At 37.3% G+C, this 20,384-nt stretch overlaps 1 protein-coding gene across 3 annotated transcripts in view; it reads right to left on the minus strand.

The window, feature by feature from the left end:
* The window catches only part of CDK13 (cyclin dependent kinase 13), a 121,305-nt gene that overhangs the window by 19,425 nt on the left and 81,496 nt on the right, over positions 1 to 20,384 (minus strand). For all 3 annotated transcript variants that reach the window (XM_035026521.1, XM_035026519.1, XM_035026522.1), the window contains exons 8-9: positions 2,934 to 3,035; positions 2,760 to 2,837 (exon numbers count right to left, since the gene is read on the minus strand). In XM_035026521.1, coding sequence (XP_034882412.1) covers positions 2,760 to 2,837; positions 2,934 to 3,035 — 180 coding nt within the window. The remainder of the gene's footprint in view (positions 1 to 2,759; positions 2,838 to 2,933; positions 3,036 to 20,384) is intronic.

Genomic DNA, 20,384 nt, shown 5'->3' on the forward strand with positions numbered 1-20,384 from the left:
CTCACCCTTCACTGTATCCTCAGTGCCTTGGAACTGGCACACAACCAGAAACCAACGGATACTTGTTCAATTAATCCCCCCTGACTTGAAATGACTTCTGTGTTACATTCGGAGGTCCATATAAACTTGCTTTATTTCTGGACTTCCCATATAATTCCACCAATTCATCTACGTATCTTGTGCTAAAATGGTTTCAGTTGCTATAATTTTAACATAGGATATGCCAAATTTTCCTTCTTCTTAAGAATTTTTCTAGTTATTTTAATGTTTATCTGGAGGGAGAATGTCTTTTGAAATTCGCATTAGGACTATAATCATTAATACAGGTTGAACTGCCACCTTCAAAAAAGTTAAGGCTTCCAACCAAAAATGAGATATGCCGTTCCCGATAGTTATTTTAAATCTGCTTTACAATTTTCAGCGAGACATTGTAGTTTTCAATATACCTGGAGTATATATAGTGGTGCTTTTGTTAAAAGGCATCTTTTCCCTCATGTACATTTTTAACTGGTTATTATTGGTACATATTTTTAAGAAGGTATTGCTTTTAGTATATATGTATTTGTATGTTATATTAGGATATTGTGTGCATATATGTATACACACAAATGTACACACACACACACATTCTCTCAACACTTGTCATTTGATCAGACTCTTTTACTTAAGGTGTTTCAGGTAATTCCCTTGCATGCTGCCTATGTGCAATGCTCTCATGTACAAATTATGACAATACTGCCTTCATCCTGCCACTCTTTACACCTCTTACTGGGTCACTTACCAGTTAACTGGTTAGTACTTCTAAAACACTCTTAAAATAATGATACTAGAAGATACTTCTTAACATTCTTGTCTTACATCTTCTAGTATTTCAAAACTAAATATTATTCTGGCTATTAGTCTTCAATACATATCTTCATCATATTAAAGAAATACACTTTTACACTTTGTATTCTAGCAAATGCTTATCCAACACCTACCAAGAAAAACGTATTACTTTACTTCTATTAAAGTGATGAATTATAATAATAGATGTCCTAAAACTGAAACATTCTTGTATTCTTTGGATGACTCCTACTTGACTCAGCAAGTTGATTTTTAAGGAAAAGCTAGATATGACTGGCTAATCTTTCCTTTAGAATTTTTGGATTAGTATCCTGTAGAAATTCTTCAGGATGTTTTTGTCAAATATTGACGTGTGTGTCATACTAATCTAAAAGCTCCAGGAAGTCTTATTTCCTACATGGTGTAGAGAATTAGTTAAAGTTTAGCTACTGTGGTAAAACTGTCTAAATTCAAATCTCGATTTGAATTTTGACAAATTCTTCACTTTCTAAGGTTCCACTTTCTTAACTATAAAAAGAAAACACAAGGTTGTATGAAGCTTAACAGAGGCTAATTCACGTGAAATTCTTAGAAAAATGCTTGCATAATGTATAAATCTTGCATCAAGTATAAAGTAAATAAAAGTTAACATTAATAGAAGCCCTAGTATCCAAAGAATCAGGACCAATGCCTTATTAATAGAAAAAAATGGGTAAGAGGGAATCATGGGAAAAAAAATAAAGAAACACAGATACATAATTTAAACATTTTATTATAACTGAAAAATTAAAAATGTACATTTATTCTCCAATTTTCTGACACAGGGCAAGGCCTCTCTTTGAACAGAGGATTCGTTGAATGGGACTCTGCATTAGCTTTCTTGAACAAACCATATTATCAAGGATTTAAAGCAATCGGAATACTAAATCCTTCTAAATTTTTATGACTTACCTTTCTAACTTAAAGTAACTTGCCTCCCACCCAGTTAATTTGATAGCAACTTTGTTAGGTCTTTGCAAAGCACTCCATCTGTGTATATTTAAAGGACACAGAGAGAGTAATAAAAAGTTGGTATACAAAATTGGAAACAACTACCTCTTACAGTCATCATACTTCAACTGGTAGCATAAATACACAGTCTTACTAGAGAGTAGTAGCCTACTAGCTGCGAACACTCGGCTTGCCATGTTATCAAGCTACTGTTACTTACAGAGGGACTGGAGAGCATCAATTAATCCAATAAGTCTGTTGAAGGGAAGGTTCATAGTATATTGGTATCTGTGCCTTATACCAATATCTTTTTCCTAGAAGTTCTCATCCATATTTTGAGACACACACAAAACTTAGAAGTTGCAAAGTGACATTATATATGAAAGCCAAAGCTCTTTCTTCAAAAATAAAAGAATTATTTTAAAATATTACATGAAGAGAAAGGTGATTAGCACGTATGTCCTTATGACCCAGGCCCTACAACAGCCTCAAATTATGAAGACTGATGCCTGTGGGTACATACACATGTTTCCGTGTATAAACATTCACATATAAATAAATATAAACATGTATGCATATGTGTATATAAAACAAAGTATTTCTTTACAGTATCCCAAAACATTAATTCTTCCATCCTGCCATACTAAAAAAAAGTTATCTACCATTTATTCTCTCCTTTCTCATACTTATTTACTCTTTCTTCCTGGTCTTATTTTTTGGGTCCCCCACCCTTTCATTTAATTGCAAAAAAGAGCTAGGGACTTTGGGATCCTTATTTTTACTAGAACAAGTATCAAAGTACCCACATTCTAGTTTCTCTTCCATTCAGCAATCATTAGCCTTCAAGAAAACCATGCTGTTGTCCTAAAGACACAAACTTGAAAGACTTTAAATTTTCTATGAAGTATTACACACCCCAACAAATATTACAATCATGAGCTTACCTTATTAATTCTAGTTGTGCAAGTTCTTGATTTGCTTGAAATATAGGCTTTTTAGTGAAGAGTTCACCAAGGATACATCTAGTGGAAAAAATATCCATCATTACCAAATGATACGATTTTACTCCACTACCAAAAATTTCAAGTAAATTAAACCAGTCAGTAAGCCTATCTTACCCACAGCTCCATACATCAATAGCAGGTGTATATCTTTCTTCTCCCAATAGCAGTTCAGGTGGACGGTACCATAAAGTGATGACCTTGTTAGTATACGGCCGACTAAAAAACACAGAAAGCAACTCTTTAGAGTTATTATCTGTTAGAATAAGAGAGATTCTCTTAAGAAATACTATTTTGGCTAATCAAAGCAATCCTACAATCCTAACTAAAACCAATTTCATCTGCCTACTAAGTTCAGACATGCTATTACATCTGACATACGTGATCACAAAATACATTTGAGAGCAATGTGATTAACTGAAAATTTCCTTAATACATAAAAATGAAAAGTAGTTGGCTGATTTTAACTGTCTTTTGGTCAAAAAAAGGTCCCAACTGTTCGGTTCTGTTTTTCCTTTCCATAACTTTAAAGGGGATTAACTGACTTAAAGGCAGTTGATTGATTTTGACCAAATCTGGCAAATTACCAATGTGTGGCAAGATATAGTACAAATTGGAATCACCTAATAAAAAATTTCACCTGGGCATATTTTTGACAATATTTCACTGACTGCAACCCCACTTTAGTATGCAAATACAAAGTACATAAATGTAGACTGCAGTAGTTGAGGTCTATTCTGCAAAGCACCACTGGCAATAGGTATGATACTTTATCAGATGATTCTTTTGTCACCTTCTAAAAGAGAGGATATATACATATTGCTGCCTCTTTATTTGCCAGTGGGGCTTACATCCAGGGGACCAAACAGGCTGTAGGGAATTGAGATACTTCTCTAAAAAGGCTTTCATGCAGACTCCCTTGTGCCAGGGATGAGCACAAAGCCACCGTCTGAAAAGCCACTAGACTGTTATGAGGAAGATTCACTTGCTGATCTTAAACCATCCACAAGAGGGGCAGAGGCCTGTTGGGACTCTGTCCCAGGACAAAGGCGCGGCCAGGCATCACTGTTGCGCGCGCTCTCCTCCTACTCTGATGGCACCGGTGGGGCACTACAACCCTGCACTCTCCTGTGGCCCTACTAAAGCTGGCAGGTGCACCCCATCCCTGCACTCTCCCGCAGCTTCCCTAAAGCTGTTGGTCACACACACTCCACCTGGGAGATGCTCCCTGATCACCTGGCTCTGGTGGCCGGGGGGGCTGCATTCCTGGGTCCCAGGAGAAAGTAATAATCAAACAGTTCTTGGCAGGTTACCATACCAAGGGCACCACACAGACTGAAACACACCCCAGTCTTTCTGGGAAGAAGGCCTATTTACTTGTCCTGCAGCTTCAGCCTAAGGGACAGACTGCAGGTTTGCCAGACATCTACAGTCCACAGAGGTGCTCTCAGGGAATGTAGGGCAGGGGACACCATCCTTGTGCTCTCCAATGACCTCATTACAGCTCACTGGTATCTCCCAGAAAGGAGCTTTTTACTCATCTTATGCTCTGACTTTCTAACTATAGCCCAAGGGATATCTCCAGATCACCTGCTCCGCAGGCCAGAGGATTTACAATTGTGGTCCCACATGACTACATATATTTGTATACATTAAAAGCTGCTGCCTGAGGGTCTGGCTTCCAATCAACCTGAATCTAGGTGCTGACTGAGATTCCTGCCTTTGCAACACTGACTGGTCTTGGAACATCCTCAATAGTTGGTTCCTATCAAATATAAATCAGACTGCTTAGACAAACACAAAGGTCTGAGAAACAGATGAGCTAGGGCAAGGTTGAAAGATAAAGATCATCTCCTACATAAGGCCACTACTCCTTCAAGACTAGAAGAGGTAGCTGTTTTCCCTAAACATAGGAATAACACAAAGTCAAGCAAACTGAGGAAACAGAAAACATATGTTCCAAACAAAAGAAGAAGATAAAACCTCAGAAGAAAAAAACTTAATGAAACAGAGGTAACTAATTTACCTGAAAGAGTGAAAATGGTCATACCAATGTTCACCGAACTTGGGAGAAAAATCAATGAACACAGTGAGAACTTTAAACAAACAGAAAATATAAGAAAGTACCAAAGAGAAGTCACAAAGCTGAAGAAGACAGTAACTGATCTGAAAAAAGAAGAAGAAAACTAAACTAGAGGGATTCAACAGAAGACTAGATTAAGAAGGAGAGAAGAGCAGTGATCTAGAAGATAGAGCAGTAGAACTCAAACGAACAGAGAAGCAGAAAGAAAAAAAAATTAAAGTGAAACAGCTTAAGGAGCCTATGGAACAACATCAAGCAGAATAACATCCAGATTATGTGGGTACCAGAAGGAGAAGAGAGAGACAAATGGGCAGAAAACTTATTTGAAGAAACAGTGGCTGCAAACTTCCCTAACGTGGGGAAACAGACATCCAGATCCAGGAAGCCCAAAAGATCCTATAAAAATGAACTCCAGAAGATCCACACCAAGACACGGTATAAGTAAAATGTCAAAAGTAAAAGATAAAGAGATAATCTAAAAAGAAGCAAGAGGAAAACAACTTTTACATTCAAGGGACACCCTGCCACCCCCACCCCCCCTCCCAGGCCTGCATAAGACTTTCAGCAGAAACTTTGCAGGCCAGAAGAAAGTGCACAATATATTCAAAGTGCTGAAAGGAAAAAAACTGACAACCCAAAATACTCTACCCGGCAAGGTTATTATTCAGAATTAAAGGAGAGAGATAGAGTTTTCCTCTCAGACAAGTAAAAGCTAAAGAAGTTCATCATCTAAATCAGCTTTACAAGAAATGTTAAAGGGAATTCTTTAAGCTGCAAGGAAAGAAAGTATACTAGTAACAAGAAAACATGCAAGTATAAATCTCACTGGTAAAGACAGAGTAAAGGCAGTGGATTAAAATCACAGAAAACTACTATAAAGGTTAAAAGACATAATTAGTAAAAAGAACTGTAATTACAATAATCAGTTAAGGGATATACAAAGGAAAAAGATGTAAAATGTGACATCAAAAACATAAAATGCGGGGATAGTAAAAATGTAGAGTTCTAGAATGCATTCAAACTTAAGTTGTTATCAGGGCGCCTGGGTGGCTCAGTCAGTTGAGCGTCCAACTCTTTGGTTTCAGCTCAGGTCATGATCTCAGGGTCCTGGGATGGGCCCTGCATGGGGCTCCACACTCAGCACAGAGTCTGCTTGAGATTCTCTCTCCCTCTGTCCCTCCCCCTGCTCGAATGCGTGCTCTCTCCAAAATAAATAAATCTTAAAACAAACAAACAAACAAAAAACCCCTTAAACTGCTATCAACTGGGCGCCTGGGTGGCTCAGTTGGTTAAGCGACTGCCTTCAGCTCAGGTCATGATCCTGGAGTCCCGGCATCGAGTCCCGCATCGGGCTCCCTGCTCGGCGGGGAGTCTGCTTCTCCCTCTGACCCTCCCCCCTCTCATGTGCTCTCTCTCTCATTCTCTCTCTCAAATAAATAAATAAAATCTTTAAAAAAATAAAATAAAATAAAATAAAAATAAAAATAAAAATAACTATATTAAGGGCGCCTGGGTGGCTCAGTCGGTTGAGCGACTGCCTTCAGCTCAGGTCATGATCCTGGAGTCCCGGGATCGAGTCCCGCATCGGGCTCCCTGCTCGGCAGGGAGTCTGCTTCTCCCTCTGACGCTCCCCCCTCTCATGCTCTCCCTGTCTCTATCTCATTCTCTCTCTCAAATAAATAAATAAAATCTTTAAAAAAAGAAAAAAAAACTGCTATCAACTTAAAATAGACTGTTATATATATAGGCTGTTACGTGTGAGCCTCATGGTAACCACAAAGCAAACATCTATAGGAGATACACAAAGTAAGAGAGCAATCTAAGCATAACACTAAAGAAAACCATCAAACCATGAAGGAAGAGAGCAAGAAGGGAAGGAAGGAATTACAAAACAGCCAGAAACAATGAACAAAATGGCAATAAGTACAGACCTGTCAATAATTACTTCAATGTAAGTGGACTAAATTCTCCAACCAAAAGACACAGAGTGGCTGAATGAATAAAACAAACAAACAAACAAAAAACAAACGAGACCCATCTATCTGCAACCTACAAGAGACTTGCTTCAGATGTAAGAACACACCCAGCCTGAAAGAGATGGAAAAAGATATTTCACACAAATGGAAACCAAAAGAAAGCAGGGGTAGCTTTATAGACAAAATAGATTTTAAAACCAAGACTGTAAAAAGAGATAAAGAAGAGGGATGCCTTGGTGGCTCAGTCAGTTAAGCATCTGCCTTTGGCTCAGGTCATGATCCCAGGGTCCTGGGATTGAGCCCTACATCAGGCTCCCTACTCAGCAGGAAGTCTGCTTCTCCCCCGCCTCCAACATTCATGCGTGCATTTCCTCTCTCTCAAATAAATAAAATCTTAAAAAAAGAGAGAGAGAGAGACAAAGAAGACCGTTACATAATGATAAAGGGGTCAATCCAACAAGATAGGAGCACTCAAGACAGGAGCACTTAGATAATGTAAATATTAACAGACCTAATGGGAGAAATGGACAATAATACAGGGGACTTAATACCCCACTTACACCAATGGACAGATCATGTGGACAAAAAAATCAATAAGGCAACATTAGCTTTAAACAACCAATTAGACCAGATGGTTTATAAAGATATATACAGAACACTCCATTTAAAAGCAGCAGAATATGCATACTTCTGAAGTGCATATGAACATCCTCCAAGAAAAATCATGTAAGGCCACAAAACAAGTCTCAATAAATTTGAGAAGCCTGAAATCACATTAGCATCTTTTTCATTCACAATGGTATGAAACTAGAAATGAATGGAAAAAAACTGGGAAAAAATCACAAATATGTGGAGGTTAAACAATATGCTACTAAACAACCAATGGGTCAATGAGGAAATCAAAGGAGAAATAAGTAAATACCTCAAAACAAATGAAAATGGAAAATGCAACTTACCAAAATCAATGGGATGCAGCAAAAGCAGTTCTAAGAGGGAAGTTCAAAGCGATAGAGGCCTACTTCAAAAAAACAAAATCTCAAATAAACAATCTAACTTTACACCTAAAGGAACTAGAAAAAGAAGAACAAGCAAAACCCAAAGGGAGTAGAAGGAAGGAAATAACAAAGATCAGAGCAGAAATAAATGAATTAGAGACCAGTAAGACAACAGAAAAGATCAATGACACCATGAGCTGGTTCTATGAAAAACAAACAAAACTGACAAACCTTTTTAACTAGACTCAACAAGAAAAAAAGATAAAAGGCTCAAATAAAAATTCTCGAAACATATAATCTTCCAAGACTGGATCATGAAGAAAAATAAAATCTGAACAGACCAATGACTAGTAAGGAGACTGAATCAGTAATCAAAAACCTCCCAACAAACCAAAGTCCAGGACCAGACAACTTCACTGATGAATTCTACCAAACATTTAGAGAAGACTTAATACCTATCCTTCCCAAACTCTTCCAAAAATTGATGAGGAGAGAACACTTCCAAACTCATTTTATGAGGACAGCATTACCCTGATTAACAAAACCAGACAATGACATCACATAATACCAAAATTATAGGCCAGTATCCCTGATGAATACAGATATGAATATCCTTGACAATGATGCCCACTCTTATCCACTCTCATTTGTCATATTATTGAAAATCCTAGCCAGAGCAATTAGGCAATAAAAGTAAAAAAAAGTAGGGTTCACCAAAATACTGTTAAAGGTAATAAACAAATTCTGTAAAATTTCAGGATATGAAATCAACCATACAAAAATCTGCTGCATTTCTATACACTAACAATAAAGTATGAGAAAGAGAAACTAAGAACGCAATCCCATTTACAACTGCATCAAAAAGAATAAAATACCTACAAGTTAACCAAGAAGATTAAAGACCTGTACACTGAAAACCATAAAGACACTGATGAAAGAAACCAAAGTCACAAATAAATGGAAAGATGTTCCATGCTCATGGATCAGAAAAATTAATATTGTTAAAATGTCTACACTATCCAGAGTATTCTATTGATTCAATGCAATTCCTATCAAAGTTCCAGTGGCATTTTTCACAAAAATAATACAAAACTATCCCAAAATTTGTATGGAACCAAAAAAGACTCCAAATAGCCAAATCAATCTTAAGAAGAAGAAGAAAGGTGGAGGCGTCACACTCCCTGATTTCAAACAAATTTACAAAGCTATAGTAATCATAACAGTACAGTACTGGAATAAAAACGGACACATTGGTCAATGGAACTGAATAGAGAGCCCAGATATACACCCACACATATATGGTCAAGTAATTTATGACAAAGGCAAGAATATACACTGGGGAGGGACACCTGGGTGGCTCAGTGGGTTAAGCGTCTGCCTTCGGCTCAGGTCCTGATCCCAGAATCCTGGGATCTAGTCTCATATTGGGCTCCTTGCTCGGCAGGAAGCCTGCTTCTCCCTCTGCCTGCAGCTACCCCTGCTTGTGCTCTCTCTCTCTCTGACAAATAAATAAATAAAATCTTAAAAAAAAAAAAAAAAGAATATGTACTGGGGAAAGGACAATCTCTTAAATATCAATGGTGTTGGGAAAACTGAACAGCCACATGCAATAGAATAAAACTGGACCACTATCTTATGTCATACACAAAAATTAACTCAAAATGGATTAAAGACTTGAATGTTAACACCTGAAACTATAAAACTTCTAGAAGAAAACACAGGCAACAAGTTCCCTGACATCAAGTCTTGGTGGGTTTTTTTTTCTTCTTTTTTTGGATCTGACTCCAAAAGCAAAGGCAATGAAAGCAAAAATAAACAAGTTGGGACTACATCAAACTAAAAAGCTCCTGCACAGCAAAAAGGAAACAATCAACAAAATGAAAAGGCAACCTACTGAATGCGAGCATATTTGCAAATCGTGTATCTCCTAAGAGGTTAATATCCAAAATATATAAAGAACTCATACAACCAAATAGCAAAACAACAAAAAAAACCTGATTAAAATATGGGCATAGGATCCAAAGAGACATTTTTCCAAAGATAACATACACATAGCCAACAGGCACATAAGATGCTCAACTTCACTAATCATGAGGGAAATGCAAAACTACAATGAGAGATCGCTTCACACCTGTTGGAATGGCTGTTATCAAGAAGACAAGAAATAATAGGGATTGCCAAGGATGTGAAGAAAGAACCCTTGTGCATTGTTGGTGGGAATGTAAACTGGTGCAGCCACTATGGAAAACAGTATGGAGGTTCCTCAAAAAATTAAAAATGGAAATCCCATATGACCCAGCAATCCCACTTCTGTGTATTTATCCAAAGAAAATGTTAACACTAATGGAAATACTAATCTGAACCTCCATGTTCACGGCGGCATTATTTACAATAGTCAAAATACGGGACAACCTGAGTGTCCATCGATGGATGAATGGATAAAAAAGATGTGGTACACATAGTAGTCCCCCCTTATCCATAAGGGATATAATCCAAAACACCCAGTGGATGCCTGAAACCACAAATAGTACTGAACCCTATATATACTGTGTTTTTTGCTAATCCATACCTAACTATAATGAAGCTTAATTTAGCAATTAGACACAAGAAGAGATCAGCAATAATAAGAGAACATTTATAGTAACATACGATAATGAAACTTGTGAATATGGTCTCTCTCTCCCCCTCAAAATATCTTATTGTACTGTACTCATTCTTCTTACGATGATGTAAGATAATAAAATGCCTATGTGATGAGATGAAGTGAGGTGAATGATGGAGGCACTGTGATGTAGCATTAGGCTACTATTGACCTTCTGATGATACATCAGAAGGATCATCTGCTTCTGGACTGGGGTTAATTGTAGTAATCTGAATCTGTGGAACACAAAACCCAGACAAGGAGACTACGTATATACAATGAAAATACTATTCAGCCATAAAAGAGAATGAAATCTTTCCATTTGTGACAACATGCATGGACCATGAAGGTATTATACTAAGTGAAATAAGTGGACAGAAAAAGACAAATATCATATGATCTCATTTATATATGAAATCTAAAAATCAAACAAATAATAAAAAAACTCATGGATATAAAGAACAGAATGGTGGTTGCCAGGGAGGAGGTGGAGCAAAATGGACGAAGGGGGGTCAGGAGGCACAGACTTCCCGTCGTGAAATGACTAGGTCATGGGGATGTGGTGTGCGGAATGGTGACTGCAGCCAATGGTACTATATAGTACCTATTTAAAGGCTGCCAGGAGAGTGGATCTTGAAAGTTCTCGTCACAAGAATAAAACAGAAATTTTTCTTTTGTAACTTTTTATACTGACAAATGATGACTAGACTTACTGTGGTCATTTCAGAGTGTATACAACTGTGAAATCATTACATTGAGACTAATATGTATGTGTGTAGTTTTTTTAAAAGATTTTGTTTAAAATCTTTAAGGGCGCCTGGGTGGCTCAGTCAGTTAAGCGTCTGCCTTTGGCTCAGGTCATGATCCTGGGGTCCTGGGATCGAGTCCCCACATTGGGTTCCCTGCTCAACAGGGAGCCTGCTCCTCCCTCTCCTCCCTGCTTGTGTTCTCTCTCTTGCTATCTCTGCCTTGCTTTCAAATAAACAAGTAAAATAAAATCTTTATTTATTATTATTTCTTTATTTGAGAGAGACGGGGGTGGGAGAAGTAGAGCAGCACAGACTCTGTGCTGAGTGTGGAGCCCAAAGTGGAGCTCAATCTGATGACTCTGAGATTATGACCATCAAGAGTCAGACACTCAACCAACTGAGACACCCAGGTGCCCCCACTAATATAGTGTTGTATGTCAATTATACCTTGATTAAAAAAAGTTCACCTGTTTATGCCTTAATTCCTTTTAAATTTGAAATTCCCTATTTTTCTCATTCAATCCTATACCTCCTTCAAGACTTAGTGAAAGACTAATCTCCATAAACTCTAATCTCTATTATCAACAGATTTATTTTCACATTCTTATTTTTTTTAATCATACTTAACACTATATTCTATTTTATGTTTTCTATCTTCCCCAGAAGACAAAAAAAATCCCAGGTACCATTCTTTATTATGAACCCCATACACAAAGCCCAGAACAATGTTGAACACAGGCCAGACACTTTGATGTATACGACCTTGCAAGTTCAGTTGACATATATGAATTAGCTGGGTGGGAGAACAAAGTTTGTGAGAAAAAATTTTTTTTTAAATATTTTATTTATTTGACAGAGAGAGAGATAACGAGAGCAGGAATACAAGCAGGGGGAGTGGGAGAGGGAGAAGCAGGCTTCCCGACGAGCAGGGAGCCCGATGTGGGACTCGATCCCAGGACTCCGGGATCATGACCTGAGCCGAAGGCAGATGCTTAACGACTGAGCCACCCAGGCGCCCAAGTTTGTGAAAATTTTAATGACCAGTTTTCAAAAACATTTCAAGGATCTATAAGCATATGAAACCTATGGTCTTGTTAACTCAAGTGTAACTGGATACCTATGGTCTCAAGAAAATGTTTAAATTAATATAAATCTATCTGTAAACAGTTAATACTTTATCTTTTTATATTTAAGAGTGGTTTTTAAATATGTTTTAAAAAATAAAAGTATGTTGAATTATGTAGAGAAATCACACAAAGTTATTAAATTTTATTGAAAAGAATATTTAAATAAAAGTTTATTTTATATACTATGTATCAAGTTCTAGGCAACATTCAGAACATAGTCAACTTTAGCAGCTAAAATTAAGACTAATTTTTTAACTTTTATCAAATTCAGAAGTGAAAATATTTAGTACATTATCAAAAATGATTAAACAAAACTAGATGAAATATACTTCTAAGTATGTGGCAAAAATATTTCATATATACCATTTGATGGCTTTTCCAAATATTTCTAAATTTTTACTTTCTGTCAGAAGAACTAGGTAAAGACAGACAAAACATTCAACTGTAAAATATGACATAGAAAGTTCAATTTTATTTTAAGATTTATTTATTTATTTGACAGAGAGAGAGAGAGAGAGAGAGAGCACAAGTAGGCAGAGCTGCAGGCAGAGGGAGAGTGGGAGAGGGAGAAGCAGGCTCTCGACTGAGAGCAGGGGGCCCGATGCGGGACTCAATCCCAGGACTTTGGGATCATGACCTGAGCCAAAGGCAGATGCTCAACCAAATGGGCCACCCAGGCATCCCGAAAGTTCGATTTTAAAACACGAGTATCTCAAAACTGGGGAAATTCTTCCATTTGTAAAGTGAATAAATATTTGGACTGATATGTACTTTTTGTAAAACAAAGTACCATCACTGAATTTTCATCGAATTTTTCTTTACATTCAATGACATATCAATAGAGATCAGTGACTATCTGTTCAATGACAGATCTCAATACTCTGCCCTTAGATAATCCCAGGAATTCAAAAGACTGGGGTGGGGTGGATGTGGGGAGATGAGAAACAGTTATGGTCTTCCCTACCTTTATCCCCAACAAACAAAAGCACCACCATAAGGGTGTGTCCCCAGGCGGCTCAGCCTGCCATCTGGTCTAAATAGATAAAAGGCAAAAGCAAATGCTCAACTGGGTGATAGACACTGGGGAGGGTATGTGCTCTGGTAAGCGCTGTGAATTGTGCAAGACTGTTGAATCTCAGATCTGTACCTCTGAAACAAATAATGCAATATATGTTAAGAAAAAAAAAAGAAGAAGAAGAAGAAGGTAGCGGGAGGGGAAGAATGAAGCGGGGGAAATCAGAGGGGTAGACGAACCATGAGAGACGATGGACTCTGAAAAACAAACAGGGTTCTAGAGGGGAGGGGGGTGGGAGGATGGGTTAGCCTGGTGGTGGGTATTGAGGAGGGCACATTCTGCATGGAGCACTGGGTGTTATGCACAAACAATAAATCATGGAACACTTCATCTAAAACTAATGATGTAATGTATGGGGATTAACATAAGAATAAAAAAATAAAAAATAAATAAAAAAATAAAAAGAATTATATAAAAGGAAATACCTAAACTGCTCCTAAAATGCTTCATTTTTTCAACATATATAATAGTCTATACTTCTTTTTGACTATAATTTATATTTTTGAGAAAAACATGAAGAGCCTTCAGCTAACAAAATTTATCAAATGCACAAATGCCATGTCTCCCCTCAGAATCTACTGGAGAAACACCTACCAAATCTACAAAAGAAATCTGGGATCTGTTTTTAACACCTCTGCTTCAAAAGTCAAAAAATCTGTCGTCCTTCATTCCTCTTTCCTTCAAATCTCACATCTTATCTATCAACAACTGCTGTCATTTCTACATCCAAACAGATCTTAAATCCAACAATTTTCCACAATTTCAAAAAAGTGTAAGTCAAGATTATCTTTTAGTCTGAGCCATCATTACCTTTTCATTGGTACTAATTTCTCCGCCATATCATCTATTCCTAGCCTTCCTCCCCCACTTTTTTTTTTTAGGTTTTTTTTTAAAGCGTAAAACCAGATCATACCACTATAACTACGTAACATTTAAACTTTACATAAGTTGGAAGACCATATTCCCCGAGTGTCTCACCTCCTATTTTTACACTGGCCAACTTTTTGGCCCTTAAACCTGCCAAGTCTATTCCCAAGCTTTGAGGTTGCTGAGTTCCTTCTACTTGCAATATTTGTGGCCTATGTCTTCATTAAGTTATCCCATTTTCATCACTCGGGTTGGTCCTAGCTCAATTTTACTTCTTCAAAGGTCTATGCTGGGCGCCTGGGTGGCTCAGATGGTTGAGCGTCTGCCTTCGGCTCAGGTCATGATCTCAGGGTCCTGGGATCGAGTCCCGCATCGGGCTCCCTGCTCCTTGGGAGCCTGCTTCTCCCTCTGCCTCTCTCTCTCTGTCTGTCATGAATAAATAAATAAAATCTTAAAAAAAAAAAAAAAAAGGTCTATGCTAACTACCTTAGCTAAAAATTACCCACATGCCCACTGTGACCCTACAGTCACTATTTTATCTGCTTTGTAAAAGCATTTAAGTATTTTAAAATCTTTATTCCACAGGTTCATTGTCTACCTTCTCTCATCACCATGTAAATGCGACCAGGAACCTGGTCTGTCTTTCATAGCTGTCTGTATCTCTAATACTTAACCAGTAGGCATTACCTAGGTTGGTCTGGCACAGAGTAAGCAGTTCTTAATATTTTTAATCGACTGACGTATGCCTAACTATTACATAACAATGAACACATTTTTTTCTCATGCCCTTTCCCCCTTATCTTCCATTTTCACTCCCACTTTCCTCCTTTTGATATTTTCCATGAAAAATAACTCTGAAATTTCTGTATTGTAACACTGCTACAGAGAAACAAAAGTAATTTTTTCCCAACTGAGATCTTACAATCACTTTTCTGTTTTTACTACGCAGGTAAATTTAGAAGTCCTATAAGTACCTGTATCTGAACACATCCAAAAGGACATATATCATCTTTTGCCCCCCACTTGCTGCCTGTTTCCTGTCTCAGGAAATGACATCACCACTTATGGCAGAGACTACTACCTGTCTTCCAAAATCTGTTCTTTTCTTCAATGGTAGCTGCCCATCTACACTACATCCCATCCTCATTGCAGCTGGGTGTGAGCACATGACCAAGTTCTCACCAATGGAACATGAATATAAGTGATGAGTGCCACTTCTAGGTCTGGCTCGTAACACTCCTCGCTCCTTTTTTCTAGTTTCTGCCTGACATGAGGTGGTGACAGCCTTGGAAGGCATGTGAAGATGGCAGATCTTCCAACTTGGATCCCTGAATGACTGTATGAAGTAGACACCCCCTGATCTAATGAGATGGTTAAATACTTTTAATGGTCCACTCAGGTAAGCAACAACCACTCCTGATCATTAAGTGAGAACTACATATAAATTTCGTATTCTTTAAGCCATTGAATTTTGAGGTTTTGTATGTTGTAAAAGCTTAGCTTACCCTACCAAACCATTTAGCCAGTTGCTTAAGCAGAACTCTTACAGTAGGGGTACAGGCAGGGATGTGGCTAACAACACATACTCAACCACCAAGTTCTAACAATTTTATATCTTATGGTATAATTCATCTGTCTTTCTAACATCTATGCCCATTCCCTAATTCTAACCATAATCATCCTACCTAGGTCTACTGCAACAGCTTTCTAACTGATTGCCCTTGCTTCCAGACTTACAAGGTCAATCCACTTTCCAAAATACGAAGTGACAGCATAAGATGTCAATACGTTACACCTTTAATACACATTGCTGCCTCCTAGAGAACATGCACACAAGGTCCATAAAAATCTTTATTACTTGGTTCTTGCTCCAACCACACTGAAGCATCAGTTCCCTCAGAAGGTTGAGCAAATGTTTATTTTCTACAGCTAGAGAAAAAGCCAGGGAGACAGCAGAGCTGGCAAGAAAACTTTCAAGAAGACAGTGGTACTATAATTATGTTGTAAATGTTTGAGATAAGCATCTGTTAAACATTTAAATAAGCTTTTTAATAAACTAGTTTATAATAAACTTTTAAAAGTTAACATTGACAACAGATAATGAACATGATTGTTTTATTAAAGCCAAGAATACATGATGATTTATTCAAGAATTTTGCAAAACAGATATCCTTCCTCACTTTCCACCTTAGTGTTAAATGAGAAGGAAGCAAACACTGAGAAAGTATACAGACAGAAAAAGACTTTAATCATAAAAGCAAATTCCAAGGTAGATGGAGTTAGCAAATAAAGCCAATTTCAAATCACCTAATTCACTAATTTAAATGATTATTATTATTTTTTTTTAGATTTTTATTTATTTGTCGGAGAGAGAGCGCGTACACACACAAGCAGGGAGAGCGGCAGGCAGAGGGAGAAGCAGACTCCCCGCTGAGCAGGTAGCCCAATGCAGGACTTGATCCCTGGACCCTGGGACCATGACCCAAGTGGAAGGCAGTCGCTTAACCGACCAAGCCACCCAGGCATCCCTAATTTAAATGATTATTAACAAATGAGTATTAAAGAAAATATTCCATGGTACGATCATGAAACTGTTTTCACAAACATAATGACGCAAGTAAAAGTAACTGAGACTATGTTCTGAAACTAGGATGTTTAAATCCCAAGAAAACGAAATACTGTTATAATATAAAAATAGATCATCCGAAGTTAGACAAGTAAATGAAAATCCAGAATCCCCAAAAATGAACCTGTCAAATTTGGTCTACTAGGTTTAGCTACCCATTATCAACATCCTAAAGATGGTCCTGCTTAGATCACAAAGAGAAAATGCAACTGATGTGACACCTCATATGTGATGCTTTATTTTTCTTTCATGGATTTTTTTTTTTTAATTACATTCTCAAGATCCCTACCCAGTATTTCCATAAAAAGTGAATTTACTACTATGAAAAAAGAAATAGGACTGAAAAACAAATAGGTTCTTAGATGGTACAGAATAAATACACTTTTAAAAAGACAACCTGGGTCCCTGGGTAGCTCAGCTGGTTGGGTGTCTGACTCTTGGTTTGGCTCAGGTTATGATCTCGGAGTCCTGGGACTGAGCCCCGGATTAGGCTCCCCAATCACTGGGGAGTCTGCTTGAGATTCTCTCTTTCCCTCTCCCTCTGGCCCTCTCCCCCGCTTGCCTGCCCTCTCTAAAATACGTCTTAAAAAAAAGAAAACCGAAAAACAGAAAATAAACCACCCCATTTACTCCCATAATTAAGTTAAACTCTAAGTTATAAATTCCATACCTGGCAAAATACACACACATACACAAAATACCTCTGCCATTAAATTTTAAAAAACCAAACAATAATTCCAGTAAGCTATTACTCTTAGTAAAAACTAAACTTTGTAAAGATCCAGGAATACTGACCTCAACGTTACAAATTCTGAATTTCAATTTCTACTGAGTATCTTCACCTGTAAATCTCAACAGTTTTTGAAAAGAAAGCAGACACTATTTCTTTTCCGCTAGGAGAAAAAAACAACACTCTAAAAATGACAACTTTGTTGAGAATACTTCGTTTTGTTTTGTTTTTTCAAAACTTCTACCTTAACGTGGTCAACAAGATATTAAAATGTAAGTCAATCAGGCTTGTAGATAATAAAACTTGTGAAACCTCAGGTTATTTAAAATATCTGATGTTATCAAAATATTTTTCAATTATAGCCTTCTCATTTGTTATTTAAGGAGCTTTAAGGGAGATTCAGAAATGGAAATATCATACAACTTGCAGGAAGACTAAATGAGTATCCTTCACTGGGCAAAAATAAAATGTATTATTTGAAGGCCAAGAGAGCAGAGACAGTAAAATTCAGGGACTGTTTGTTGTTACAACTGTAAAAACCTGCCATCAGCTTAATGGTACCTCCAAAGCAGATTCTAGATGCCCCTAGAGCTCTGTACCTAGAAGATACTTTTAGAAGTGGGAAATTTATTTTAGGAAATCAAGGTTAGATCCAGAGTCTTACCAAAGAAGAACTCCAGTATAATGAAAATAAAAAACTTTTCTGTCAAAAGATTCAAGTTTGAGTCTTAGCTCTACCACTAATTATGTGATCTTGAAAATACACTGGAATTTTGTAAATTTCAGTTTCATTATCTTTGTACCTAAGAATGATATCTATACCACCTGTTTCAGAGAACTGGTTTCCCTTAAAATAATTCTTGTGAAAGGGGACTATATATAATAAATTACCATGCACAAATGCTAGTTAAGTTTGTTCCTTCTTTATAAACAACAAATATTTACTGAAACTCTGAGCTCGGTACTGCACTAAGGCACCAAGAGATGGCTGGACCAAACAAACAGCCAACCAAACAACCATGGTTGGAGCTGTTTAAAGCCTTAAAGTCTGGTGGTAACAGAAATTATAATAATAAACTTTAAGTACTATGTAAATTAATGAATAATGTATTCTGGACACATAAAGGAAGATGTGCCCAATGGTGACTATAGGATTTGGGGTAAATTTTTCAAGGGAGGTAGTGACTGAACTGAAGGAAAAAACAAATTTGTGAGACTGAGATAATGGAGAGTATAATTCCATACAAAAAGAAACAACTTATGTAGATTCATAAAGGTACTTAAGAGCTTAACTTGTTTAGTTCAACATTGCTATTATCTTGGGGGGGGCGGGGAGTGGCAGGCAGGGGACAGTAATAAGAATGGCAAAAGAAAAGAATGTTAGGGAAAAAGACCAGAGGTACGAAAAGCAATATAATTCTATTTATAGTGGTCTAGAGGAGACATATCTATATGTGAGAGTGACTGAATACATTCAACCAAAATAGGGAAAAAAGGAAAAGGAGCAGACTTTTTTGGGGGGAATGTGAAGATAGGCTTTGTAACAATATGTTTAATTTAAAGTACCTGCATCACCTGGGTGGAGCTGTCCAGTAAACACACAGGTTTAGAGATCAAAAGATGAAGGCTTGAAATTGAGATCTGTAAATCTTCAGCATTAAGGGAATGGATGAGATTTCCCCTACATGAAGAGGCGGCACACCATATCCTAAAAAATTAAATTGTCTTTCCCATTTTGTATGCTCAAAAATGTAAGCTACTCCATTAGGACCAAAGGAAGTACAATTTAGTCTTGATCTTATGATTAGGTCAGCAATCTAAATGAGATTCCCATTCCTAAACTTGTTTAGTCACATTATTTATTATTACTATGTTATTAACAATCTTATTACTATGGTGCTAATACTGGCCCGGGGTCTCCCAGAACATCCTCTGTATTATCTACAATCCCCAAAGCTCCTCGCACTAATCTATATCAGGAGGGTCCTCCAGAACAGAATGACCTTCTCTTGGATCAGAATTGATCAAGCAATTACTGTGAATGTGTTTTAAATTTTATGGCATAAAAAACATAAATATGTAAAATATGGCCCCTGTCTTTTTTTTTTTTTTTTTTTTACGATTTTATTTATTCATGAGAGACAGACAGAGAGAGAGAGAGAGGCAGAGGGAGAGGCAGGCTCCCAAGGAGCAGGGAGCTCGATGCGAGGCTCGATCCCAGGACCCCAGGATCATGACCTGAGCCGAAGGCAGACGCTCAACCATCTGAGCCACCCAGGCACCCTGGACCCTGTCTTTAAACTCACTAGAATTCTAGCTTAGGTGTAAAGACAAAAACACAAGTAATAAGCCCTGGATATAATTTCATCTAGTCCTTGGATAAGCTGCAAGAGGTAATACTTTCTCCCTCTTCCACTGATACCTATATATAGCTTTCCTATATATAGGAAAAATTTACTTTTGCTTTTAATGGCAATTTTATGAAAAGCCACTAGATGGTGATATTCCCTTAAAAAATGTCTAAGAACCTTATTTTGATCACAGTAACTTGTAGAACCCTAAGAGGTATGTTTTCCAATACCCTTTAAATAAGGATTTTAGAGATTTTTAAATCTTTCATCTTAGAGTGGAGAATGATAAGATACAGAGAGATTAAATGACTTGCCCAAGATGCCACAACTGCTTAAATAAAGGGCAAT

Source organism: Mirounga leonina, unplaced genomic scaffold (assembly GCF_011800145.1).
Source record: "Mirounga leonina isolate KUSES-001 unplaced genomic scaffold, KU_Mleo_1.0 Mir_199, whole genome shotgun sequence".
Classification (NCBI taxonomy): domain Eukaryota; kingdom Metazoa; phylum Chordata; class Mammalia; order Carnivora; family Phocidae; genus Mirounga; species Mirounga leonina.